Raw genomic sequence first — 27,609 nt, forward strand, 5'->3', positions numbered from 1 at the left:
ATAAGAGAGAGCTTTCGGAACTCCAGAACCCTAAAAAAGTGTAGGTATGTGATACTGTAAGTAAACCAACTCCAAAAATTTCATAAAAATAATTTTTGTTCATTTTGGAATATTAGAAAAAATTACAAAAATAAGAAACAACCGAGGGGACCCACGAGGAGGTCACAAGGAAACAAAGCGTGCCCTACCCCTTGGGCACACCTGGTTGCCTTTTGGGCCCCTCATGTGCCTTCCCGACTCCGTTTTATTCTGGAATACTTGTTTCGCAAGATAAAATTTCTCTATATATATACTCATGGATGTTTTGACCACCAAATCGCAAGAATCTCCTATGTTCTTGTTTTGTGTTGTTTTTCTGACGGATCCAAATTCCTATGGCTCCCCGAAGGCTTCGTACCAAGCACCGGATCGTGCAAACTTCGTCGGCAAAACGCCCATACAACGAGGTTTACTATGAGTGGTCGTCAAGAGAGGAAGACATGGGCAAGGAGGATAAAGCCGAGGAGGCCGCGGGAAGTCAGACTCAAGAGGGAGATCAAGCCATGCCTATAGGAGAGACTGTAAAAAAGGGAGATATACTGTAAACCCTTTATGATCATCTTTCCCCGTCTAAAATTGATACTTTAAGGATTTTTCGAACAATTTGTGCTCATAATACTTCCTTCACTCATTAAGTTATTTTGTTGGAGGATCATAATCGTGCCGTTCGGAGCATTAATAGAAATCTAGAATACTTATTGAAGCTGAAGGGCAAGCCCACTACTTCATCATCACCATCATCACCAAAGAAAGAAACTTGAGTACACGGGTATGTGCACCATCCTAGGATTGTGCCAAGCTTGGGGGAGGTGCCCCCCTATCATATCACCATCATTGTTATTATCTTTACCTATCTTAGTTCGATCCTTAGTTATTTCATGATTTAGAAGAATAAAAGTTTAGTATGATCTATTTTTGAGTGCTAGTTTGGTGATCTATCTATCTATGTAATCGAGTTGGGAGTTATATAATAAAGAGTAGTTTGAGTTTTGCTTCTTTATTTTTATGTTCCAATCTTAGCAATGAAAATAATAAAAAGATCATATGCTAATCCCATGGAAAGTAATGACTTTACATAAAGAAAAGTATAACTGATAATTTTTTTTGGAAGTTAACAAACATAGTATTGGTCAATGATGCAATTCATGAAAGATTAATAAGGGAAGAGAAGATTCACATATAAATATACTATCTTGGAACTCTTTTATGATTGTGAGCCCCCATTAAATATCTTATGTCAATTAGTTGACGTTGGACAAGGAAGACAACGTAATGAGTTATGTTTGCTTATATTCACACATAAGTTATATTGTCATGAATACTCCAACATGTGGTGCTTGCTCAATATCTTTTGCTAGCCAAAAATCCGCACCAAGTAGAGATACTACTTGTGCATCCAAAACCCTTAAACCCAGTTTCATGTCATGAGAGTCCACTATATCTACCTATGGATTGAATAAGATCCTTCAAGTAAGTTGTCATCAGTGCAAAAAGCAATAAAATTGCTCCTAAATATGTATGATCTTTTATTGTAAGGGAAAATAAGCTTTATAAAGTCTTGTGATGGTAAAGAAATAAAAGCAACAAACTGCATAATAAATGTTGCTATCATAAGGGACAACATAAAGTGACGTTCATTTACATTAAGAGCTTGCATATCCAAAAATAAGAAGCGCATGACAACCTCTGCTTCCCTTTGCGAAGGGTCTATCTTTTACTTTTCTGTATTTATTTCAGTGCAGGAGTCAATAGTGTTCTTCTCTCTATTCCTTTTTTCCTTTTTTTCTCTTTGCAAGAATCATGTGGTGGAAAAGATCTAGGCACATATATCCAGTTGGATATGAGTAATCATGAGTTATTATTGTTGACATTACCCTTTAGGTAAATAAGTTGGGAGGTGAAACTATAAGCCCCTTTCTTTCTTTGTGTCTAACTTAAACTTTTGCTCCATATATATGTGATGAGTGTCAGCAATCATAGAAGACTAAATGATAGTTTAGTATGTGGACTTACTAAACAAAAGCTCTTACATGAGACCCTTCCTGAGAATATGATGAACTGTAATTGTTTCCTTGACTAAGAACATAGTTTGATAGTTTTCAAGAAAGTTTATGCCTTATACTTCGTAATTGTGATGAATTGTTACTTGATCATGAGAAGTTTTATGATGATATATTGCTGCTAGGACAATGATCATGATGCTACTATATCTGTATTTGGTCTTTATCGACACCTCTCTCTCTTTCTAAACATGTGGTCATGATTATCAGTTTCAGCTTTTGCTTGAGGAGAAGCGAGGTCTAATCTTGGGGGAGTTGATACGTCCATCTTGCATCATGTTTTCCCACTAATATTTATAATGTTTTTATCATTATAACACTTTGTGATGCAATTCTAATGCCTTTCCTATCTTAATTTGCAAAATTTACATGGAGAGGGAGATTGCCGGCATCTGGAATTCTGGACCTGGAAAAGCTACATCAGAGATACCTATTCTGCATAACTTCAAATTGACCTGAAATTTCACGGAGAATTTTTACAGAATATATAAAAAATAGCGGAGCAAAGAAGTACCATAGGTACCCACCAGTTGCCCACAAGGCAACATGGCGTGGCCACCCCCTGGGCATGCCATGATGCCTTGTGGGGCCCACAACTGGCCTCTGGCCCCCATCTTCTACTATATGAAGGGTTTTGACCTAGAAAAAAAATCAAGAGATGACTTTCCGGACGAAGCGTCGCCGTCTCGAGGCGAAACCTGGGCAGGAACACTTTTAGCTCTCCGGTGGAGCGATTCCGCCGGGGACACTTCCTTCTGGGAGGGGAAAATCGAAGCCATCGACATCACCAACAACCCTCTCACCGTGGGAGGATCAATCTTCATTAGCATCTTCACCAGCACCATCTCATCTCAAACCCTAGTTCATCTCTTGTATTCAATCTTTGTCTCAAAACCTTACATTGGTACATGTGAGTTGCTAGTAGTGTTGATTACATCTCGTAGTTGATGCTAGTTAGTTTATTTGGTGGAAGATTATATGTTTAGATCCTTGATGATATTCAATACCCCTCTAATCTTGAACATGAATATGATTTTTGATTAGTTACTTTTATTCTTGAGGACATGGGAGAAGTCTTGTTATAAGTAATCATGTGAATTTGCTATTCGTTCGATTTTTGTTGATATGTATACTATGTTGTTGCTTCCTTTAGTGGTGTCATGTGAACATCAACTACATGACACTTCACCATACTTGGGCCTAAGGTAAGGAATTGTGGAGTAATAAGTAGATGATGTGTTGCTAGAGTGACAAAAGCTTAAACCCTAGTCCATGCATTATTTCATAAGGGACTGATTTGGATCCATATGTTTCATGCTATGGTTAGATTTATCTTAATTCTTCTTTCGTAGTTGCGGATGCTTGCGAGAGGAGGTAATCATAAATGGGAGGCTTGTTCAAGTAAGAATAGCACACAAGCACCGGTCCACCCACATATCAAATTATCAAAGTAGCGAACACGAATCAAATAAACATGATGAAAGTAACTTGATGATAATTCCTATGTGTCCTCGAGAACACTTTGCTTATTATAAGATACCGTTCCGGCTTGTCCTCTGCTATAAAAAGGATTGGGCCACCTTGCTGCACCTTTGTTACAATTACTACTTGTTGCTCGTTACAAATTACCTTGCTATCACACTACTTGTTACCGATAATTTCAGTGCTTACAGAGAATACCTTACTGAAAACTGCTTGTCATTTTCTCCTCATTGGGTTCGAAACTCTTACTTATCGAATGGACTGTGATTGATTCCCTATACTTGTGGGTGATTAGTATCATATCTCGAACGGATAAGATCAGGATCCCTAGAAATGGGGGATAGCGGTCGGTGGGGAAGGAAAGGAGGGATTTCCTTCCCCTCCCCTTGGCCAACGACCCTACGGGCTTGGAGGGCAAATCACCAACCCCTCCACGCATATATAAAGGTGGGGAGGCGTTGGGGACAGCCACACTTCCACCCCTTGGCGCCTCCCCCTCCCGTTACTCCTCCACCTCGCGCAGACACTTGGCGAAGCCCTGCTACACTTCCGCTGCCTCCACCACCACCACCCCGTTGTGTTGGATTAGATCTCATCTACCTCCTCTCCCTCGCTTGCTGGATCAAGAAGGAGAACGTTTTTGGTCTATAAGGGTACGTAGACATACTCCCCTCTCGTTGCTTTGCATCTCCTAGATTAGATCTTGGGTGTTCGTAGGAAATTTTTTGATTTTCATGCTTCGTTCCCCATCACCTATCCTGGCTTACCTTCTCCGGAAGGAGTTACCCGAGGACGTGACGGAAGTCGAACGTATAGTTCGCCGAGCTACCGCTTATGCCAACCACGAAGGAGAGCTGTACAAGCGCATCGTTATTGGAGTTTTCCAACGTTGTATTTCTCCTGAAGAGATCTGACAACTCATTCACGAGATAACCTGGTCGTTCACAGTCTAGGGGATGGACATGGTCGGACCTCTTCGTACAGGTGAAGGTGATAATAAATACCTCCTCGTCATGGCAGGGGCAGACCTACATTGAGGTGAGTGGGAGCCCATGCCCCACCCAAAATTTGAAATTGCACTAATATTTGCTTGTGTTTTTTGAAAAAATATGCTTAATTTTTTTACTTTTTAAAGAACATGCCCCCACTCAAATAGTTTGCCCCTAGTCAAAATACTCTCTAGGTCTGGTACTGCATCATGGTCGACAAGTTCACCAAGCGGATCGAAGCGAACCCGGTCACCAGCCAAGCTGCGGAGCCGGTCATTAAATTCATGTCCGGTGTGATTCACTGGTACGTCATGCCTTGACGCAACATCAAACTGGACGGACTACGCCTCCGTTCCACTGTAGTGCTAAAAGGGTAAAATGAGCCTAGTTTCTAATTTCCTAAATCAGTATTGCTCATTTTTTTTTCTAGGTTTCTATTGCACTGTTCCGAAACAGAGTTTTCTCCAGAGTAATCCATGCACTCCACTGTACTTTCAGCCAATTGGATGCTTGTGAATGGTTCTGCATTACTTTGAACATCATGATTAGAGACCTTTGTCCGTTGTTTCCAGTAAGTAGACCTTGATGGGTTTGATTAATATAAACATATTTAGTTGTTCTTGATTGATGAGAATATGTTAATGAACCAACTATAGAATTAGGGTCTCTTATTGCCATTTAGTAAATGGAATATTAACTCTAGAATTTTTACTGTGACCCCACCTGTGTGATTGCAGACAGGATCTCGGATCATTGAGCGTTTTTGTCCTGGGTCGCTTGTTTCTTTTTCTTTTTTGAGAATCAAGAGCTTTATTAATTTAACCAGCGGGATTACAATCCTTCATCACACAGGCCGTGAGGAAGGTCGGAACATAGTTGATCCAAATACACCGACGTCTAGAGGAGTTACATTGTTTAGCACAAAGATGAGCTAGTTCATTCGCTTCCCTCGAAATGAAGGACAATCGAAACTCCTCAAAATTCCTACAAAGCTCTTGGATTTCCTTAATTATGGTAGCTATCTCCGAGCGGTCATTCTCTGGAGAATACCACAGTTTAAGCACAATTTGGGCATCAGTTTCCATGTGCACTTTCCTATACCCCAAATCAAACGCAAGCTGGGCGCCATCTCGTATTGCATACGCCTCCATGGACATAGCAGAAAGTCCATTCTCATACCAAATTGCCTGAGCACGAATTAGCTTTCCTTTGTGGTCGCACACACCTGGTCATGTGCCTCCCCGATGGGAGTCCTCTTGAAACGAGCCATCTACATTTATCTTCAGGGTGGCTTGGTCCGGCGGCTTCCATCTCTGTACCTCCTTATTGGCAACTGTTGTCATCTTTTTTCCAGTCGCCGCTAGATCAGCAGCAACATCTGTTGTCCATTTAGCTGATTGCATCAAGGATCTTGTGGTCTCACCGTGTGTGCGTGCATTTCTTTCTGTCCAGACAGCCCAGGCACCACATAGAATTACACATGCATCTGACTGCTTAACCTTGTCATGATCCACCATATCCACAGCCCATGTTTCATGACTTAACACTGGTATCTTAACTGACGTAGCTTGCTTGACCTCCTGCCAGAATAATTTTGCCCAAGTACAGTCAAACAAGGCATGGCGGATGCTTTCCTCTTGGCCACAAGCTTCACAGAATGCTATTCGCTCAATATGTCTCCCGCAGAGAACAGCTTGAGTTGGGACATACCCTTTGATCACCCTCCACCAAAAATTTCTTACCTTCAGCGATACTGGGAGTCGCCACAGTTTCCTCCAGAACCCCCTCTCCTGCCCCTCTGAGCTTGATGCTGAAACTGTATCACGCCGTAACGCGACCATCAGCTTGTATGCTGAACGCACTGAGAAATTCCCAAATCGATCCAGGGACCATGCCCAGAAATCATCCTGTGCTTTCCCAATCGGTATATGTGTGATCATGGACCAGCAAAGCTCCTAAAATGCAAGCGGAATTCAATGATTCTCTCGAGGTATTCCACACCGGTTGCAGCTTTTGTCAAGAATTTCATTTGTTGACTTTTGTCATGTAAATATTATTATTTTATATGCATTTTTGCTCTTCGATTTTTTTTTCAGCACAGCTCTTTAATTCGACATCTTTCCTAATTTGTACAAACTCACATAAGCAAATATAAACTAATTTTCTACAAACTCACATCATAGTTCAGAACGGTTTCACTGAAATGTAGATAAACAATGGACTACTGGACAACTTTTACAGAGGATCTTGGTGATGATAGGATATGTTGGGGGAGTGAGTTGACTAGTACAACCAGATCCAGCGCTGGATGACTTGATGTGGGAAGGACTGCTCAAGAAAGATATGAGGAGACCGATAAAAGGACCGGTGATAGTGTCACGAGTTTAGACTGGAACGGCACGGCGGATACTTGGAGCGATGAACATGCCAGTTCTCACTCCCGGTGGTGCAAGTGCAGGGAGTCTGAACTGAATATGCAAGACTGTTGTTGCACATAATTCGGATGAAAAGCTAAGATATGAAAAAGCCAAACCTGTTTGTCAAATAGCTGCACTATGATGCAAGCTTTTCACACTCTTGCCAATTTGATTGCGGTATCTCTTCTAACCAATAACTGTCCCAAACATGGTTGTGCGGCTCACCACTCAAACGAAGCATTGTGAAATCAGAGGTGAATCCATTGGATTCGTGCCTCAGTACACAGTTTTCCAACTAGAGCAGCAGAATGATTTAAGAAGACATAGAAGCATACAAGAATAAATCGATACAAAAAGATTACTCAAATGCTTTGCACAGATTCAGGCCAACAATTTTCCATTCATATCTGAAACTGATTACAGTATGACTTGATAGTCAGTACATCAAGGACTTGCTTAGCTCAAAGCTTCACCCACACATACACACAAGAGTTCACCAACCAATGCTACTCATTGGAAACTGCAACTTTAACTCACCAAGATGCCAATGCCTAAGAATCCAAGTCAGTCAAGATTAATTTTACAGGACAGTCAGCACAGACTCCAGATGCTAGGCAGCTCACATGATTACGTGTGTATCGACAAGTTCAATTCTACTCCTTTTTCCTGCTACAAGCCGGGTAGCAAACGGGCGTTTTTTATTTTGCGGCGAGTGCGTTTTACGCTCTGTCTCGTGCCGGAATTGCAGTACATGAGTTTCCAGTTTTTTTGGCTCATCTGCTTTACTTTGATCTATTGAAATGCCCTTTATTTACTTAAACCCTTAACTTAGGACCAGGTGTGGATGTAGTGTAACTGTGTCGTACACATCTTAACAAGGTTTTTGCTGCCTAGCTAGATGGAGACTGTGCTGACACTCTTGTAAAATTACTATTGACTGAAAGGGATTCAAAGAACACTAGAAATCTTGGTGATTAAGTGCAGAACCTAGAGAGGCAAAGATTAAATGAAACTCATGTGTGAATGGTTTAGGAAGGTAAAAAGACTAGCAAGGGCGTAATACCACTGGACTCAAGCAAGGAATTGGTTGCTTCCTTGGTGCTGCAACAGCAATGGCAGGCAATGGTGATTGGTTTTGCCTGGGAATCTTGCAGCTGAGCTCCCTCATCCCCCTTCTAGCCTGCAGAGTTGAAGCTAGAGTCACATTCTTCACACCGGGCGCAACAGCAGTGACAGGCAGTGGTGTAGAGCCGACGAAAGAGCAAGCCTTGGAAGCGACGGGACGAGAGACCTTCTTCACGGGTGCAGCAGCATTGGCAGCCTTGGAAGTCGGGCGCTTGCGGTGGTGGCAAGCGAACTCCTCGTCTTGAGCCATCTGGCGTCCACGGGCACAGATGGCGCACCGGACACCAACAGGTTCAGTACCAGCAGCGGCCGGCAAGGTGGTGGCAGGCCCAGGGCGCGTGGCGACGGCAATATCGGAGGCATGGAAAGCGATGGACGCCGTCGGCGCCGGGCTAGGTTCTCCGTGGTCGACACCCTTGGGGTGGTGAACGAGTTGGCACCAGGCACGAACGGGATCAGCACGGGTGGCGGTGGCTGGAGCAGCGACAGCAGTTGCGACCGTGGCGGCGTGGCGACGGGGACGCCCTCCATGGTGGACGCCGTGGCGGCGGAGTTCTTGGACGGCTGCGGCGGCCTCCTTGGCGAGGCCGTCTTCCCCAAGACGGCGCTGGAAGTCGGCGTCCCAGCAGGCAAGGGACTCCCGGGACTCACCGGTGGCCTTGGCAAGGCTGTGCTTGGTCCAGTACTGGAGCACCCTCTCGAGGGCGCGCGAGGGCACCCGCATCTCCAGCGGGCGGGCTTGGGCGGCGGCCGGGCGATAGTCCCACGCCGGAGCGACGAGCACCTTGCCTTCGGAGCTACGGAGCTGGAGCACCTTCGCCGCCATCGACGGCGTGTCTAGGTCTGGAGATCGGGAAGGTGCGGGAGCAGATCGAAGTGGAGCTTTTGCTCCCACCGCCGCTGCCCATTTATTCAGGGGAGAGCTCCTAATTCTTGCCGAACTCGGATTGGAACTGTCGCCGGCTGAACTGGAATTGGGATCCAACTCGAGCTCGGCTGCGGCAATCTCACGCGCTCATTCATTTTTGACTGAAGAACAAATGGAACGTCTTCAGTTTCTCAGTCCACAGAAAGAACAAATGGATTTCTTCAGTTAAAAACCTGGACGCCTCTGCATCCTACTGATGAATTTCTACTATATAAAATAGGATGTGCAAGACAGAAAGAAAATTCATTGCCAATTTGGCTTTAGGGAAATTCGGTGGTACAAAAATCAGTCATAGTTTGTATTGTTCTTGAGCACAGCCTAAAATGATGTGTATAAAACACACAATTGTACTTTTAGGCAAATTGCATAAATTTCTGAAGCCACTAAATTCGACCTCTACTGAATGTTGCTTTTTTTTATCTCAAAATATGTTTCCTTCCTACACAAATTTTCCCTTCTGATACTAAATATGCTTCTGAAAGAGAAGCCCAGCAAAAATGGTCGTGCGTCCCAGCGGCCTCGGACGCCGCACACCCATCATAGCTCTTCTCGTTGTGGGTTGCAACGCACCGACGGTTGCAGCTCCCTCGTGGGTGGTCATAACTCGTCGTCTCGGTGGCTGGCTAAGGGTGCAACACGAGGTCCTTGTGGTCCCCCATGTCGATGACCTCGCCCCCACCCCACCCCATCATGACAGGGGAATACGTGTGTGCGACACATGACAGTGCGCATGGAGTGATGGCTACCACCTCCGATGAACTTCTAGGTGAGAGGTGTGAGACGAGTATGAGAGAGATGCGGGAGAAGATGAATGGCTGAGAGCATGATAATCTCCGCCTATAAGAGGATAAAGAAAGAAGGGATAAGCGGTTGGTGGGCCATATTGGCGTATGTGGCTTACGTATGAAGCCTGCTAAAAGCGAGCAAGCGGGGCGGCTGATGAAGAGCCAAGTCGGTCAGCCAATATAGATATTTACCTTTTAATTTTGCCAAAACTTACATCTTAATTAAGTTTTCATGTCAAATTTGTATCCTTTAGAAGGTATTTCAGAAAACAAGTTTCCATGTCATCCATTTGAAGGCACTTGCTTACAAAAGAAGCATGATAGGCATTATTTTTTGTAACAAAAAAAGAGTCTGAGCAAAGGAAAATATATGACATCTAATTATATGAGCGCTTGTGTCTACATTGATATTCAAAAAATACTATACTAGTGGGAAACATATATGTGCATTGTAACAGGAGAACAAAATTGCATGCTCCTATCCCAATAAGCACGTCTTGAGACCCCTCTATGGTTCCACGTCCTCTATTCAGATATAGTGTCCTATTTTGTGTTGTCGCAATGCTACTTATCCTCCTTTCCGTCCTTACTGAAAGTGTTGCAGTGCCACTGCACGGCACACCTATCGTTGAACCACGCCAGCGCTAAGGAATGTTTCAAACTTTTAAAACCAACCTCGTCAGGTTGGATATGAGGGCCATGCTCCGCGAGCTACACCCTGCACTTGGTTCATACACCGTCCCTCATACTCCCGCTCGCTTTTAAATTGTTTTCTAAATGCATGAACATTATATTGAAAAGATATTAGATGCATACTACCTCGCATCCGGCGTTTGTATGAGAGGCTGACATCCGAGCATGACCAGATCGATACCATCGAGTGTATATCGAGTGAGGTGCAACTCACCCGAGCAATCGCCGAAAAGTTCCCGCCCTCCATTCTACCATGAATATTCTTATCACAGAAGACCCAAAGAATGTCATTCCAAGTGTGCGGTAGGTCGGTCCAAGATGATTTTTTGACATTTCTCATAATATTTAGTCATAGAAGTAATCCGTCAATACATCCATGACAATACATGTTTTCCCAAGTTTCCTTGACATGAAAGTGTTCCTACTATAATATGAAGAAGTGTCACAAAAGTGCTTTCTTCTTGTAGCGTGTATTTGTAGATCTGATGCAATCACTACTACAGGGCCAAATAGCATTGACCGACTAAAATGTATCATCACTGACCAACGACCCGACAATGCTTTTAGGTCAACAATGACTTCATCATCACAGATGGGACGGCCAACGAGTGCTGACTACCACAAGCCCCCCCCCCCCCCCCCCCCAAGCAGAGTTTCATCATTAACAACTTTGGATTGCACTGCTAGCAGTAGCAATTCAATGGGACTACTACTAGAAGTGCATCCCCAAGTATGCAAATCACATCACACATACAAGTATTGTCAATATTCCATCTCGTATGCACATATACGAAACCTTTTATAGTGCATTCCATTGCATACATATACATTGCTAGCCTCATATACAACAATTGTAGATCATAATCATCGCATTGGTACATTTTCACTTACAAGATCGTGTATCCTTTGTTGGTTTCATTGTTGTTTTTGTCGCATTGTTGGTTGCATCCTTCTCGTTGTCGATAGATCTGCCACGTTGCATTTCAATATCCGGACCATTGAAAGGAACTAACTCATGCTGCATATGAATAGCCTTTTTTGGAGTAACTCTTGCATATGAATAGTCGGATATCTATTCAATTGGGGGTAAAGCCCACTAAAAATATTTTCAATACATGTTTCATTTTTTTCCTTCTTTGATTATATGTGTTTTTATCAGGTTTCTTCGTTCTTTTTTAATATATGTGTACTTTTTCAATACATGTTGTACATCTTTTGTATCACACGGTACTTTTTTTATACATGTTGAACATTTTTCAAATACACGATGCATGTGTTTGAACATTTTATAATGCATATTAAACATTTTTCAAATACATGTGGATCTTTTTTAATGATATGATTTTTTTAAGTACATAAATATTTTTTTGCATTGTATTTTTTTAATACTTGATAAATATTTGTTCCAAATGCATGTCGGAGTATTTTTCTAATAAATGTAAAACAGTTTTTAAATACACATTGAATATTTTTTGAATGGTATGAAACTTTTTTTAAGCACAAACATATTTTGAAGATGTCATGAACACTTTTTTGTAATGCGTGAACATTTTCTTCAAATGTCACCAACATATTTGTTAATGATATCGACATTTTAGTTGCGTGAACATTTTTGTAAACTGCAGAACATTTTTTAATGTGCCATATACACTTTATGTTTCAGAATACAAATGCAAATAAGAAAAAAAATAGAAACAAAAATGATGAAACAAGAAAAAAATGATGCTAAAAAAACCAGCGCTTGCTCACTGAAAAATAAAACCCGCTGGGATCAAAATATAAGATGCTTTTTGACACTAACATAGTTATAATACAGAAGGAGTAACTTGGTAGTGGGCCGTCCCACAATAATGCACCATTGCAGGCGAGCCTCAAAAATGGCCCGGCCCAAGTCTTAGCATTAGCATTCCTGCCACGACCGCTAAACCCTCTTGATCTAGACATGCCTTCGGCGGCGCCACTTCCCCACCGACTTCCATCCCCTGCCCCGGCGTCGTGCCCGGGACTTATATGTCGCTCTCCCCCTTTCTTTCTCCCACAGCCCCAGCCGCCTCCTCCTCCTTCCCACCCCGCCCTTCGCAATGCCTCCTCGCCGCGACCACGTACGCCCCTCCTCCTCCTCTCGAGCTCCCAAACCCTAACGACGTCTCCGGCAAGGCAAGCAGACGCGGCAGAGATGGAAGCCGAAGGCCATCCCCGCCCCCTCCCCCTCGTTCGCGGCCGTCGAGAGGATGGCCCTTGCGCCGAGCACGGCAGGGGCGGCGCAGGTGTGGGTGCCCAGGGGCTACACGACCTCGGCGTCCTCGTCCTCAACTTGGGTCACTGGAAGTTCTGTACATGAAGCAGGCAAGGACCGAGCGTTTTGAATTAACCAAGGCCTTGATTGAATGCAAGATGAAAGAGGGTTCCTCAATGAATGAGCATATAGTAAATCTTGCTGGCTATGTTGATTGACTAGCTTCTCTGGAATTTGGAATTCCGCCGACACTCAGTACAGACATTGTGCTTGCTTCACTCCTCCCATCTTATGATGGCTTTATCATGAACTACAACATGAATGGGATGGAGAGAAGTGCAAACGAGTTGTTTGCTATGCTCAAAACTGCAGAAGCTGGAATGCAGAAGAATAAGATAGTGTTGATGGTGAACAAGACCACCAGTCTCAAGAAGAAAGGGAAGCTGGTAAGACTGAGTCTCAGAAGAAGAACAAGGGCGAAACCTCTAAAGAGACTGAACGTTTCTACTGCAAGCAGAAGGGACACTAGAAGCGTAACTGCAAGAAGTATTGGGCGAATAAGAAGAACGGTTATTCTAGTAAAGGTATAATCATTATACAAAGTTAATGTTATTCTACTTGTAAATTTCTGTATGTCATTAGTATTTGATACTGATCGGTTGCTCTCATTTTGCAAACCGATGCAGGGACTACAAAGAGCTCACAAGGAGAGAAGAAGTGAAGTCGTGACATCAGTCGGGAATGGTGATGGGATCACTGCTCGGAGACCGTCAAAGTCATGTGTTTAGTTTATCTTCAAGATTTATCTTAGAACTAAAATAATATTTATTTTGCTTCGAAGTTATGTAATGCATTATCCTATGGGTTATGTGATGGATATTCTTATAAGTCTTAAACAATAGTTGTTCGAATTATTATGAGAATATATTTTTGATTAAACATCTATTTTTGATGGTTTATTCATGATGAATCTTGAAGGTTGTGATCTATAACATTAAAAGCTAAACGTCTTGAGAAGACTGATAAACCACTTGTGTGTGGCACTGCTTGGTTATATCGGATAATTGATCTTCATAGGGATGAAGTATAAAAGGTTTTTGAATTGACTGAATACATTGAGATGTATAAAGTTTGACGGATATAATAGGGTGTGATGAAATTTTACTTCATCAATCTTATGAGTAAATATGATTTACTTTATAAAATATAAGACTAAAATATTTGAAATGGTTCAAAGAAATTCAAGATGAAGATATAATATCATTATGAATGAAGATAGAATAATTCTTCTTTCATGAAGAACTATATCTAAGTCATAAGTTTAGTAAACCATTGAATATTGTGGAATTATTATTAGTGATCTGCTCGTATTAAAATTTGGGGGATTCAATCATGAAACAACAAAATATGTACTAAACGGATGCACCATCTAAAAGTCTGATAAAACTATAAAGAGTAATATAGTATTTTAGACCAAATGCTTGATTGTAGGTTTTGTGTTGCTCTTACAAAATTCAAAGGACAAAATGTTTGCCAGAATATGTTTATCGAGAAAAGGTTTTATCGTTAAAAGAGTAAGTGGGAGGATGATACAGTTTATTAATATTATTGAATACTTGGCTCAAGTTAAAAACAAGACTAAACCAGAAAGGTTCGGGAATAAGTTTGTCTGTGAAACTAAGCAAAGAATCTACTACAAAATATGTAGAAACTTTAGTTAAAACTGTAACAAAATGCAAAGGTCGGGAATAGATTATCGAGTCTACTGAATATGATGTATCGAGCAATGTATGAGTTGAACCATGTCATTTCCAACTTCTGAAAATGCATGCTTGCACTTTGTGTGAGTGTGTGTTAATTCAAAAGTTTGTATTTACATCATGTAATTTATGTGAGTGGTTTATACATGTGTTTTTACTGGTTGGCATGCAAATTCCAAATTTTGAAACCAAACCAAACACAATCCAATCAATGCTGCCAAATATTTGATTTGAGACCAAATGACAACCAATGGTTTTACCAAACCAAATTGGTAAGTGCTATGGGGTACAATCCAAATAGCCACAATCTACCTTTTTTAGCCATGCCAATAACTTGGTAGAGCTAGATGGGGCTCAATCCAAACAGACCCTACTATAGGCTAGACCGACCTACGACTCAGAATAGGCAAGTTATAGACACACCCTTGATTGGCAGGGAAACGCACAGGCAGTCACCCGATTGGGTCGGCCTAGTAGCGAATGCAACGAGCAGGAAACCGGGCACTATAGCAAAATCGAACGAGTACCGTCGTGTCCCTCGATAGGATATCCCAGAGAGGTGAATAGGTCAGCGGGAAACAAGGATGTGAGTTTTACACAGGTTCGGCCCCTCTTGATGAAGGTAAAGCCTTACTCCTGCTTTGTGTATATTGCATAGGGGTGTGTGTGTACAAAGTACATGTATAAACCGAATGGACTGTATCTATGATCTATCGACTAGCTTGGCCGCGACTTATATAACATTCTAGGGTTACACATTCTAGTTGGCTACATCAATGGAGGGAAAGTCCTCCACGGCTCCGTCTTCCCTTACTTGGACGACAGGGCTTCAAGAGTCTTCTTATAGAACACCATGGGCAGCCCACCAAAGCTCAGAGCCGGAATTGATCTAGGGGTCCTCAAGCTGGCCCACCAGGCCGACAGCCGACATGGTGAGGCACCCTTGGGCCGTAACACTGGCAAGTACTGTAGCGATGAAATTGACTACAATAGTGAATCAAATCGGCTACAATAGCGAGCTGGATCGAGGCATTGCAGCAACCATTTTTACAAAAAGTTTGAGAACAAATTTTGGAAAGGATAAACATTTTATGAATTTTTCAATATGTTTTTGAATAATGCAATCAGTTTTTTGAGAAGCACGAACAAATTTTGAATTTCCAAAACATTTATAGAAAAGTTTGAACACCTTTTGAATTTTCCAAACATATTTTTTTAAGAAATTCTTTGAAATTTTTGAACTTTTTTGAAAATGTGGAACTTTTCTGGTTCTCCAATTTTTTTTAAAAAGTACACACATTTTTCAAATTTGTGAACATTTTTGAAAATGTGAGCCGCCCAAGGCTCACATGGGGGTGCACATTTGTTGCCATCCAGTGGATGTACGCTTGGAATAGGAGGTCCCGTTTGATGCAATGTGCGTCCAAAATAACTAATTAAGGGGTATCCCTGTAAAGGCCACTCTCATATTATCTAGTGCCCGACAAGTGGCGCACATGCGTCGTAACTTGAGAGTTTTGTCCTTTTTCATAGATTTATTTTTTCAAAATGTTACATTTGTTGAAACGCTCATGCAAATTGCAAACTTTTTTCACCGTTGAATTCCTCATGTCGAAATTTTTCAAAACTAGATTCATGTTAATAGGTTTGACGATTTTTTTCTTCAAAAACGAGGAATAAAGAAACAAAAGCAAAGAAAACAAAAACAGAACACTAAAAAAATGAAACCAGAGGAAAACCAAACCGAAAATAGGGACACCAGAACCACAATTGTGCTTTTTCACTTTTTCCTAGAAGCACAGGTGGGTTTTTCCTTTTTTTGGGAAGCGCAAGTGCACTTTTCCCTTTTTGGGAAGGACATTTTTGCTTCTCATCGAAGTACACGATGTGCTTTTCCTTTTCTTTGGAAAGCTCGTGGAAGCACAGGAAGTGCTTTTTTTCTTTTTCAGGAAGCTCATGGAAGCATATGATGAGCCTTTTCCTTTTTCTAGAAGCTCAACTATATTCCTTTTCAAAAAGCACATGTTAAGCTTCTCGTGGGAGCACAGCCGTGCTTTTCCCTTTTTGGAAAGCACATGTTGTGTTTATCATTTTTCAGAAAACATAGTTGTTCTTCTCACGGCAAAACGCTATTTCTACAAAAAAAAAATATTTTTTCCACCAAAACCTAAGAAAAACCAAACAAAAGCTGAAAAGCCAAAAATGTCAGAAAAAACCCCACAACATGTAAAAAAAACGCTAAGGATGCACCCAACGCATGACACATGGTGGTGGCTGGATGCACCACTTGACACGGTCTTAGGCTGAAGGAAATGACTTGTGCAGAAGCCCTTAAAGATACCCCTTGATTAATTGCTCATGTGCGTAACATAGGAAACACTGACTTGCCCTGCCTATCCAGTAAAAGCCTTAAACAAACAGGTCGAGTAGTGCCAGTTATTTAGCCCGTTTTCTTTAGTCCATTTTGGGCTTTTACTTGATTGCTCCAGAGGCCCAACCAAAGGACAACTTTTTTGCTCTCTATCATGGCGCCACAACACGCTGCGACTATATCTCGCATTAAGCGAGTAGGTAGAAAGTCTCACTGAAGCTTCTAAAGTAATTGGTCAGCCCGTTTTCTTTAGTCCATTTTGGGCTTTTACTTGATTGCTCCAGAGGCCCAACCAAAGGACAACTTTTTTGCTCTCTATCATGGCGTCACAACACGCTGCGACTATATCTCGCATTAAGCGAGTAGGTAGAAAGTCTCACTGAAGCTTCTAAAGTAATTGGTCAGCCCGTTTTCTTTAGTCCATTTTGGGCTTTTACTTGATTGCTCCAGAGGCCCAACCAAAGGACAACTTTTTTGCTCTCTATCATGGCGCCACAACACGCTGCGACTATATCTCGCATTAAGCGAGTAGGTAGAAAGTCTCACTGAAGCTTCTAAAGTAATTGGTCCGGCCAATTCGCATTCGTGCGTGCATAGTTAAAGTAATAAAAAGAGCGCAAGAAAGGGGAGAAGCAAGGACCGATCCCTGGTCTCTATGGAGATCGCAGGCACTGCTAGCCACTTCACCCAAGTCCCATTCGTGGTAAGTAGTAGGGGCGCATCCTACTTGAGGCGATTCGAGCTGGTTTTGTCCGGTTTTTTCTTTCTTTCTTTCTTTTTTCTTCTCCTTTTTCCATTCTTTTTTGGCATTTTGTTTCTTTGGTTTTATTTTTCATTATTTTCATTTGGTTTATTTTCTTCATTTTTCGGTTTTCTTCGTTTTTTGTTTTTATTCTATATTTTTTATGTGTCAAAAAACATTTTTCTAATACATGTCTAATATTTTTCCAATACAATTTTAACACTTTTGTAATACAAGTTCAACATATTTTCTATACACATTTTTAACATTTTCAAATGCTGGATTAACAATTTTCAAATATAAGATTACATTTTCTAAATACATAGTCAACATTTTTCCTATACACACTTTTAAACCTTTTCAAATGCTTGATTAACATTTTTCAGATACAAGATTAAAATTTTCTAATACATAGTCAACATTTTTCTATGAACATTTAACATTTTTTCAAATGTTTGATTAACATTTTTTGAAAACATGGTCAATATCATGGTCAACATTTGAAAAATGTTTGATTAAAAATTTTATATACATGATCAAATATTTTCATCATTTTTAATACATGGTCAAGATTTTTTCTAGACGCATTTAACCTTTTCCAAATGCTTAATTAACATTTTCAATCACTTCTTCAACATTTTTCAAATGCTTGATCAAATTGTTTCATGCACATTTTTTGTATACATGATAAAAATTTTATTTATACGCATTTAACATTTTTCAAATACTTAGTCAACATTTTACAAATGTTTTTGTAGAGTGATTTTTGTATATATTTATTTGAAATATTTGGAAGTATAAACAAAAGTAAAGAAAACTAAAAAAACAAAACAAAAAATGAGTCTGTTGTTCCCGTGCACCTGCGTTGTCCCAACTAGAGCCACCGTTCAGCCAGGGTTCCCACTGTATCTCTTTATATGAGACATAGGGGCGCCCTCGCTAATAGGTGGTGTCGCCCGTTCCGAGCACATCATCGACGACATCACGCCGCTGCTCCTCTACTCCGTGGTCGAGTATCTCCACTTCCGCATCCTCGTGAAGGACATATTCGTGCAATTCCGCTCCAGGCACCCCGACAACATGCTCCACCCAACGTGTAAAAAATCTGCCTCGCCTACGGACAACCATCCCAAGGTACTCAGGCCAACTCCTACGCGCGATCCCAAATGGACGCTCGTTTTGTCCCATAGGTCGGGTAAAAAGGGCGGCGTCCGGCCGTTTGTTTGTTTGTGCTGGCAGTGCGCCTAACAGGCGAACGCATTTTGTCCGGCCGTCTGAAATTTTTGCAAGAAAAATGAAAACTGAAATTAGATGCGTTGTTATGGTCATGCCGGCCAGAGCGTCGGCGATCGGCAACCATGCCAGCCTACAAAAATTATCACCCACGGTTCACGCCGACACAATAGCCAGCGGCCGACACACTTGGCGGCGCACAAAAAACGGGCGTAGTTCGCAGCCCCAGTTTATGTCGGCATACAAGCCGACATATAAAATGATGTTGCTCTTGGTCCGTAGCTCAACCATCTAGCTCGAGCATTGTCGTTTGCTTCTTCTCGAACTAACCGCTTCTCTTCGGGGACATCTTGCTCAAGTCTACCGTCATGATCTCCACCTCCTTCGCAATGAAAACTAGTGCCACCTCCTTTGCTTTGGTGTTCACATTGGTGGCCTCAATCTCCAACTTCTTTGTTTGGACGGCCTCCTCAATCTCGAGCTTCCTCCTTTTGGCGGCCTCCTCCATCTCGAATTTCTTCGTTTGGTGCTCCATGTAGGCCTTCATTTGCTCCTCTTTTTCTTGGCGCTTCCTCTCGTCCCTTGCTTCCTTTTGGGTCATCATGCCTTGCAATTTTTTGTGCAAGGCGAACGATGCCGCATCACGATTCTCGTCCACCTTCGAGTTGGCCACTTCACTCCTTCATGATCAAGGACGACCGCCGTCCCTCCATTCTTCTTTAGGGTGGCATATTGATCTTTAAACTTAGGGTAATATTTGATGAGTGTCCAACAATGGGCTAGGGTGAATGGCTTGTTCGCATGTTGGGCCTTGAAGGCTTCCAAAGTTTGGCCGGCGTGGGTCGGCTAAACCCTAACATGAGGAGGGCTTGCTACGTCGCTGCCTGCGTGGCCTTGGCGACGAGGGCCTCATTATCTTCAACGGCGACCTTGTGTTGCGCAGCGGTGGTGGCCGGCGACGACTTTCCTCTCCGCAGCTGCGGCCCTTCGGCCAGCCCTCTTCGCCGTTTCTCAGGCGAGCTGCACCGGCGTGAGCACCTTCTTGGGTTTCTTCTTCTTTAAAGCCGCGGAACGGGCGGCGGTGGCGGCCGGGATGGCGGCGACAGCGTCCTTTGAGGCGGTGGCCATGACGGGAGCAGGAGGGCGAGAGAGTTTTTTGGGTGAGAAGGGGAAATGGCAACGTTGTGCCCTCGACGGTCGGACCAGGGGGAGGACAAGGGCGTGTGTCCCACATGTTAGCGCTTTTTGACGGAAACGCGACCCAAATTTGGGCCATAAATGCGTTAAGGGCGAGAAGAAAACGAACCCCCATCATTTGTGTCGGCGCGTTGGACTGTATTTTTTGTCCATTTTGATCGAAACGTTGGATTTGGCCTCATGGCGCGCTAGTAAGCTAGTGCCTCAACCTCCGTCACCTTAGTTAGCGATGTCGAGCAGATGAGCCCCAAGCACAGGATGAACAGAGAAGTGATCGAGCTGGAGCAGCTGGGGACAAGAGTCATGCAGTTTGCAGCCCTAGTTTGCAACCTGATTACAAGGCGATCAGCCCGCGCTTGCACTTTGCCCTGGACTCCTGGAGCATGAAGATGGAGGATGGATGAAAATCACCATTTGAGTATGAGCACCAATTCAAACCAGGGAAGAAGGTGATGCTCCAAGAGTACCTCGTCTGCTACATCGTCATCGAGGGCGGGATCAAAGGGCAAATTCCAATTTCCGTGAGGGTAACCGGACCATAATTCGCATCGACAGACAAAATAAAAACCAGTTAGTATTATTTTCCTCTATTTTTCCTCATATTGGCTGCAGTACAATTACACAGTCACACGTGTATTAAGTTAACCACCATGATGAACATGTCATTGCAGACAGGAAAGGTGTAATCGTTGAGACAAGGGTGAAATCCAGAGCTCCTGCTCTGCTGCTTACATCCCTGAGCAACGGCTTCCAAACGTTTTGTACAACGCCTATTTTTACTGCATTTTACCTCCAGCTTACTCTCATCCCAAAATATACAGCAGCAGTCATGCGAACAATCATGGCGATCTCGCCGGCTGAAAAAATAATCTGACAGAGAACAAGCTCTCATGATGCCTGTGCTCGCGGCAGGGTCGCTATCTCTACCAGCGTTTTGTGCAACGCTTGCGGCCTCGAGAAGAAAGGGGCGTGGTCTGAACCTTTCAGCCGCAGGACCTTCTCCGGCGGGTTAGTCACACACATGCTCTGCTGCAGGGAAAGAGGTATCGCGTTGTCCTCCGTTGTCTCGACAAAGAATCGCCGCACCGACCCGTAGTTCCCTTCTGTTAACGTGAGTTTCTCCATTACCGGGGCAAAGGGGATGGGTCTCATGGACACTGAAGCCAATGATACATCCTACAGAGACAAATGGAGTGGGTGTGAAATGTTAATTTCGAAACTAGGATTCAGTGATATGGTTGGACATGATTGTCTGACAATATACCTTGGCAGGACTTTGGTTGAATAACAGATCTCTTACTGAAGCCCTGTCGATGTTGATAGCGGTGGGAGGCCGGTCCTTGCCATTGGAGTATACTAATTCCTGTGCCTTTTGGAGCATACCATTTGTATCCATCTGAAGCAATGGGAGCACAATTGTCTGGCATCAGGCAGAATCTTTGAAGATATACTAACTTGAATGCTAGACAACATTGAAGATTATTTTTTCAGTTTTTTAATTGTAATTATGCTGTCATTGGGGTCAAACCTGTTGTTGGAAGATATCAAGAGCACTATGTCCATTTGTCAGCATTGTTGCACACAGGAAAACAGCCTTGGCAACTTTCGATGGAAACATCTCCATCGCATGGGATATGCAAGCACCCCCAAAATCATGTCCAACCAAGATAACCTGTGTAATAACAAGAACTATCAATGATGTATATTTGCTTAGGTGAACAAGATGCTGTGCACAGCAAGAAATATCACAAATAGGGACCAGTCTCAAAGGAAAAAATCTCATGGAATAAATTATGTGATGCTGAAATATCAGAACCAGCGCCACAAAAATTCCAACAATACTGAGAAAATGTGAAATTGAATCTGATGCATCAGCGAGTAAAGTGGCATGCCTTTGATAAATAAATTGCACATACATTAATGGCATGTTACCTAGCTACTCAAAACTATTCAAGTACGAGCAGTACGGCAGCAAGCATGGCCATTTTCATGAGATCCCGCTGGGCCGGCGAGCCGATCGCACGACACGGACACGGGTACTCTAGGAGACTATCTGGAGAACATTCATTGTGTAAGATTTTTGTTCAAGTAATACTGACGCCCAGACTTCAAACCGTAAGCTCAGATTCCATCTTTCATAAATTGATTCCAAAACACTGAGAACGTTCTGTGCTTATGTTTTTTCTTTCACATACATGTTGCTATCTCGAACGGTTAGGGGTTACCTTAGGCTAACAGCGTATATCTTAATACTTAATATCTTCTAATATTATCATCCATGATAGTCAAATGATTAGCCTAATAATATTCCAAACTGAAGTAAATTTTGCTAAATATGTCAAACATATTATGGTTAGAATATCAAAAGAGAGCAAACCTTTTCAGCATCACCTAGACCCTTAAGGTAAGAGGTAAGTGGCTCAGCATACTCTGAAAGACTGCTAATCTTGTTTGTATCAGAAGAATTAATCCCGGAGCCTGTTAAGTCAATAGCATTGACTTTGAACCCACTATCTTCAAGAAGTGACATGGTCTTGTACCAACACCAAGCACCAAACCCACCTCCGTGAACAAGAACAATTATGTTGGTTTCCAAATCTTTAGTGTTCAACTCCTGTTTAAAAAACAGCACATTGGTTAAGATGGTTATATGAATGCAATGACCGCAGTTACATATAGAAACAACACTAAAACATCTTTTTTGTTTAGATAATGGAAGAGCTTTATTGCTTCCTGCCTCTGCATGGTAGATCCACATCTTACATACATACAGATAACATATATTAGAGTCAAAGAATAAATCACTGAGAATCTTAAAACAACTCTGAAACATCTGCATTACTAAGCAAGAACATGCAATAAATCCCTTGAAGTTCACTAGGAATTCAGGAGCATAGGCAGTTAGGCACTAGACAAAGTGTCAAAGGTATTTGCGTTTTTCATAGTTGTAACTGTAGAAATGTTTGTTTGCCAGCGATTCGAAAACAAAAACACCAATTAACTGCCAAATGGCGTGCTAATTCAGTATCATATATACATCCATCAACTGACCAGTGGCATTGAAAATGTCAGACACGAACTACACAATCAACCAAAACCTCCCTGCTGACGGCCGGCAGCTTCTTCTTGGTAAACAGTCAGCACGCCACTAGTTGATAGCCATGTTGGCAGGTATATAAGCCAAGTTGCCGCCGGCAGCCATTTCCAGTAACGGCCAAGACAGACTAGGTGACAGCAACAAACATTTGATTTCGACAAAAATTAGGCAACACAGATTCACCGTGACTGAAACAATTTTTCGAAGTAAAGAATATCAGGAACTAGGATCCATGGGACAAGTGGAAGGTACCCTCCTCGTCCCTTCTCCAGAATAAATGAAGACATGCGACAATATCATTGTCCTAGGAGGCTAGTACAAGAAACAATCAATGTAATGGCGTCTGAATTCTGAATCATGCCAATATGTACCAACAACAACCGCCACCCATCACCCAGACGTCCGTGGTTTCCAAATACGCTCTGGACTTTTACTAAATCAATGCTCGGTAGCTTGCCATATGGATCGCATTGTGCAATCACGGAGAGATGAATGGACAGAGGCCCCTGGAGCTGTAGGTTTTCCACGTTTCGACTAGCCTATGGCATACGGGACCCCCATGTTATAGCCTCACTAACCAGCGACACAGATGGATCAGAGATTCAGAGGACGCCTGCAAAATGTAAGTACTGCAAGTCTACTTGGCAATTCTCACATCGCTAATCGCAGTAAGCACGGGAACAAATCGAACTATTGAAGGGCATTATAGAATCAGGACAGGTTCGACAAAAACAGATGAATTTTGAGGACAGAGCAACATAGAATTGAAGTAAGCATTTTTTTCTTCGAAAAGGACGATTACCCCGGCCTAAAAATCGGGCATCGTTTCGGCAAGCCGGACAAAGCATGGGAATGGATCAAATTCCACCATGGAAACAGGGGGAGACCGGAGAGGCGGAGACGGCGCCGGAAACTACGTAGAAACTACTGTAGGCGGCACTCACGGAGCCTCGGTGGCCGACGAGAAAACCGACCGATAACCACCAGAAATCCGGAGTTCCCGGCGAGTGAAGGAAAAGTCAACATGGAGCAGCGTCAAAATTTCACGCGGCGGCACGCGGACCAACTAACTAAGCAATGCGACCGGGAGAAGCGAAGCAAGCGAGGAACGAAGGAAGGAGGAGGAAGAGGACGGGGTCGATACCTTGGCGAGGAGCTGCTGCGGCTGGAGCTCGGGGTCGGCGAGGGAGCGCGGGCGCGTGCTGGAGCTCCTGGGCAGCGGCGGGCCCTGCTGCTGCCGCTTCGCGGCGTACCGCACCGACGCGGACCGGTCAAACGCGCCTCCCCCTCCGCGCTGCCCGAGCACGAGCGCCGCGGCGGCGGCCAGCGCCTGCTCGTCGATCTCCGCGGCCTTGGCGCCGCCGCCGCCGCGGCGGGAGGACGCGGAGGAGCGCCGCTTGGCCTGCGGCGGGGAGTCGGAGGGGGGCGTGCCGGACATGCAGGACATCAGAGCGCCCATCGGACCCTCCTCCCGCCCGCTCCGATTCCGAGAACCGGCGGCGATCGTGGGGCGAGGAAGGGGAAAGAGGAAGACGAAGCAGAGCAGAGGGGAGGGGGGGCGCGGCAGAAAGAAACGGCTGGAAAGGAGTACGAAAATTTATACTTGCGGTGGTACCGCCGTTTTTGCGGACAGGGGCCTCCGCTCCGGCGAAATTCGTGCCCCAGTGGTTGGTTGTTGGGGGATCATCAGAGGTGGTGCTGCTGCCTTCATTTGACACGACGGCACCGGAAATGCTGCGTGTTTGGTCAGCAAACAGGGCTGACAAAACACCACGAAAGAAGAAGAAAGATTACTACTACTGTTGCCAAGGCGATGCGATCTCCAAAGGACCGTATGTCATCTACCGTCCCTGTCACAATGGGAAAAAACTACAATATGTATGGCAGAGGTCACGGCTCGTTCCTTTTCCATACGCAGTCACGTCCTCTTTCGATGGAGCAAACTCGGAGACTTGAAATTGAATGCCCAAGGATGGAACGCCCGCTGCTACTACTGCACGATGCTGGGCAGTCGGTGTCAGCAGGAAGCACCGGAGGGATCACTGTTGCCGTCGAAACATACTCTCCGTACACTAGTATTTTACAGTGGCTGTGGGCTGTGGCTGCAAATGACTGTACTACCACTGGAGTAAACAGATGCGTTACGTTTATTTTATCGGGTGCAGTACAAGCGTGCCTCTGCGTTGGTGCGCTCGCGCGACCTCGTAGCCAACGTGAAATGCTGAAAGCGACGTGACCTAGCAGATACCAGCAGGTACTACTCGTAGGAGCGATGGAGCAGATCGGCACCGGCCGGCCGGTGATGGGTCAGGGGCCCGTTCGGATCAGCGACGTGCGACGGTGCGAGAGGAAATTTGCGTCTTCTTTTTTTTTTTACGACGGGCGACGGCCCCCTCTTTTGGAACGAACTCTCCGTTTCACGTTCCTTGCTGGGGCGACCGTTCCGTGGTTTGACGGCGACCCCACGGAACGGAACAGATCGGGCGGCGGCGCATGCAGACGGCTGAACGGGTCCAAGGAAAACAGCGCGGTGTGACGATGAAGGAAGGAATTGACCCGGGCCAGGTGGGTTGACTTCCAAGTAACGTTCGGGGCGACGTAGCTCCAAGTAGTAGTATGTGGTGGGCGCGTAGTACGTGTCCACCACATGCCACGCGCACGCCCAAATATAAATAGTGGCAGCTGAACGGATCTTGGCTTATATATTCCTCTATATATAGGAAAAGAAAGAAGATCAATATCCCGCTCGCTCGTTTCTCACGGATATATGCCAGATGGCCTCGGCGCGTACGCACACGCTCGAGCCATCATGGCGACGACACAACGACTCGCTAGCTCTCTCTCTCTCTCTACGAGGGCAAGGAATAAGCTGAGCCAGCGACTGGTTGTTGGGTTCAATTCAAGACCTGCGTGCGCCCCCAGTCAAACACAAATCATCTCCACCCCGCCAACGTCGCGATCGATTACTAGTAGTATTAGTAGTAAGAGGATTCTGCATAGAGAGAGAGAGAGAGAGAGAGAGAGAGAGAGAGAGAGAGAGGAAGCAACGTGTGCCGTTGACCAGGCTGATCCGCAAGAAAATCATGCTCGGATCGGACGCCGCTCCGTGGTCAGCACAGCAGCACTGTGGTGGTACTTTAGAAATTCAGAAACGGATGGAGCCGTGTGGACCAACGATGCAAGTAGTACTGCCACTCTGCTGGTACTACGATCTCTATCTGCGTTGCTGCACGAGAACATGGTGCCGAATTGTGGAGGAAAAAAGAAAGACCCATGGTGCAAGAATCAAGCAGCGCCGTTGTGCTTCATGACGGAATTGACGATCGACACGGCTCTGCTCAAGTGTGTTTCAGACAGCGCAACCCAGTGTAGCTTTCTGTTACTCCACTGTATTTCCTCCTTCCTTCGCGAAGTGGCGACTGGTTCTGGTTGGGTGAAAAAGGCCGAGCAATCTTGGTCGCGGACTTGCTTTTGCTAATTTGGCTGTTGGGATCCTCTTGCTCCTCACCCGCAAAAAAAAAAAAAAAAGGGATCCTCTTGCTCCTAGTGGAAGGATCGGGCAAGCTGGCAAGACAGGTCGCTCGCTCGCTGACTGGGGCTCCACAAACTCGCATGCATGCGTCAGCCTGGAGTGGAGGTTCCAGCCATGCCATTTGGACGATCTTTTCACGTCTGGTAGTATATGATATTCGTATGCCGTCGAAAGTTTGTCCCATCCTTTAAACTTATACACACCACTAACTGTCTCGATGAAATCTGGGATCAAAAGTCCCGTCGCAAAGTTGTTCTACAAATGCGCATTTTGGATGAACCATCGTGGATATTTACGGATGTGGCGCTAGTTTTCCGAGGCCGGGATGATCATTTCAGAGGAGGATGAACGCAAAGGTGCGGATATGCCTCTGTGAGGAGCTGATGAGACGACCTGATGGCCGTGTGTTTAAACATGTTTTCTTCCGAAGAGGGAGGTGTGCGTGGGGCCTGGGCTCACCAAATCATGGTTGTTAGCCTGCTAATTAGAAATACTCCTGCAGAACATGGGTGATTGATCCGCACGTTGACGACACCAACGAACGAACTCGGGTGGTCTTAAGATTAGCCAGTCATATACATGTGATTAGCACCCACGACCAAAGGTTCAACAAGGCGTTAATTAAGATTTGCAGCTCGCTCAAGGCTCGCAAATCCTGCCAGACTAGCAGTTGTGATGATAGCTAACTTTGCTTCGGCCAGAATGACAAAAGCCACCTCCAAAAATTCTTGTACGCACAGTATCCAAGTATCCAACTTACAACTTTTCCTCCTCTCCTCCTTCTCTGAACTCTATTGACAAGCAGCAGTACAGAAGTATCAAAGGAGGATTTGGTTTGATCTTTGCACAGATCAAACTCAGCTCAATCCCAACAGGCAGCTCACATGTTCCCCACCAGAAAGCTGATCTGGGAAGTTTCTCCA

General features: G+C 44.1%; 2 protein-coding genes across 3 annotated transcripts; both read right to left on the bottom strand.

The window, feature by feature from the left end:
* Positions 1–7,367: 7,367 nt before the first annotated feature.
* LOC125541252 (uncharacterized) lies at positions 7,368–9,196 on the bottom strand. Of its 2 annotated transcripts, XM_048704711.2 has the most exons (2): positions 8,279–9,196; positions 7,368–8,167 (listed from the first exon to the last, which is right to left on the bottom strand). In XM_048704711.2, the coding sequence occupies exons 1-2, from the start codon at positions 8,936–8,938 to the stop codon at positions 8,033–8,035; spliced, it is 795 nt and encodes a 264-aa protein (XP_048560668.1). In that variant the 5' UTR covers positions 8,939–9,196; the 3' UTR covers positions 7,368–8,032. The 2 variants fall into 2 exon arrangements, with proteins under 2 accessions (XP_048560668.1, XP_048560667.1); XM_048704710.2 differs by having other exon boundaries at positions 7,368–9,192.
* Positions 9,197–20,628: 11,432 nt separating this feature from the next.
* Positions 20,629–24,757, bottom strand: LOC125536256 (putative methylesterase 11, chloroplastic). The gene is made up of 5 exons (XM_048699449.2): positions 24,299–24,757; positions 22,435–22,671; positions 21,586–21,729; positions 21,322–21,453; positions 20,629–21,233 (listed from the first exon to the last, which is right to left on the bottom strand). Exons 1-5 carry the CDS (start codon positions 24,611–24,613, stop codon positions 20,946–20,948), a joined length of 1,116 nt encoding a protein of 371 aa, XP_048555406.1. The 5' UTR covers positions 24,614–24,757; the 3' UTR covers positions 20,629–20,945.
* Positions 24,758–27,609: the final 2,852 nt, after the last annotated feature.

This window comes from Triticum urartu, chromosome 2A (assembly GCF_056163025.1).
Source record: "Triticum urartu cultivar PI428250 chromosome 2A, HENAU_Tu73, whole genome shotgun sequence".
Taxonomy (NCBI): Eukaryota; Viridiplantae; Streptophyta; class Magnoliopsida; order Poales; family Poaceae; genus Triticum; species Triticum urartu.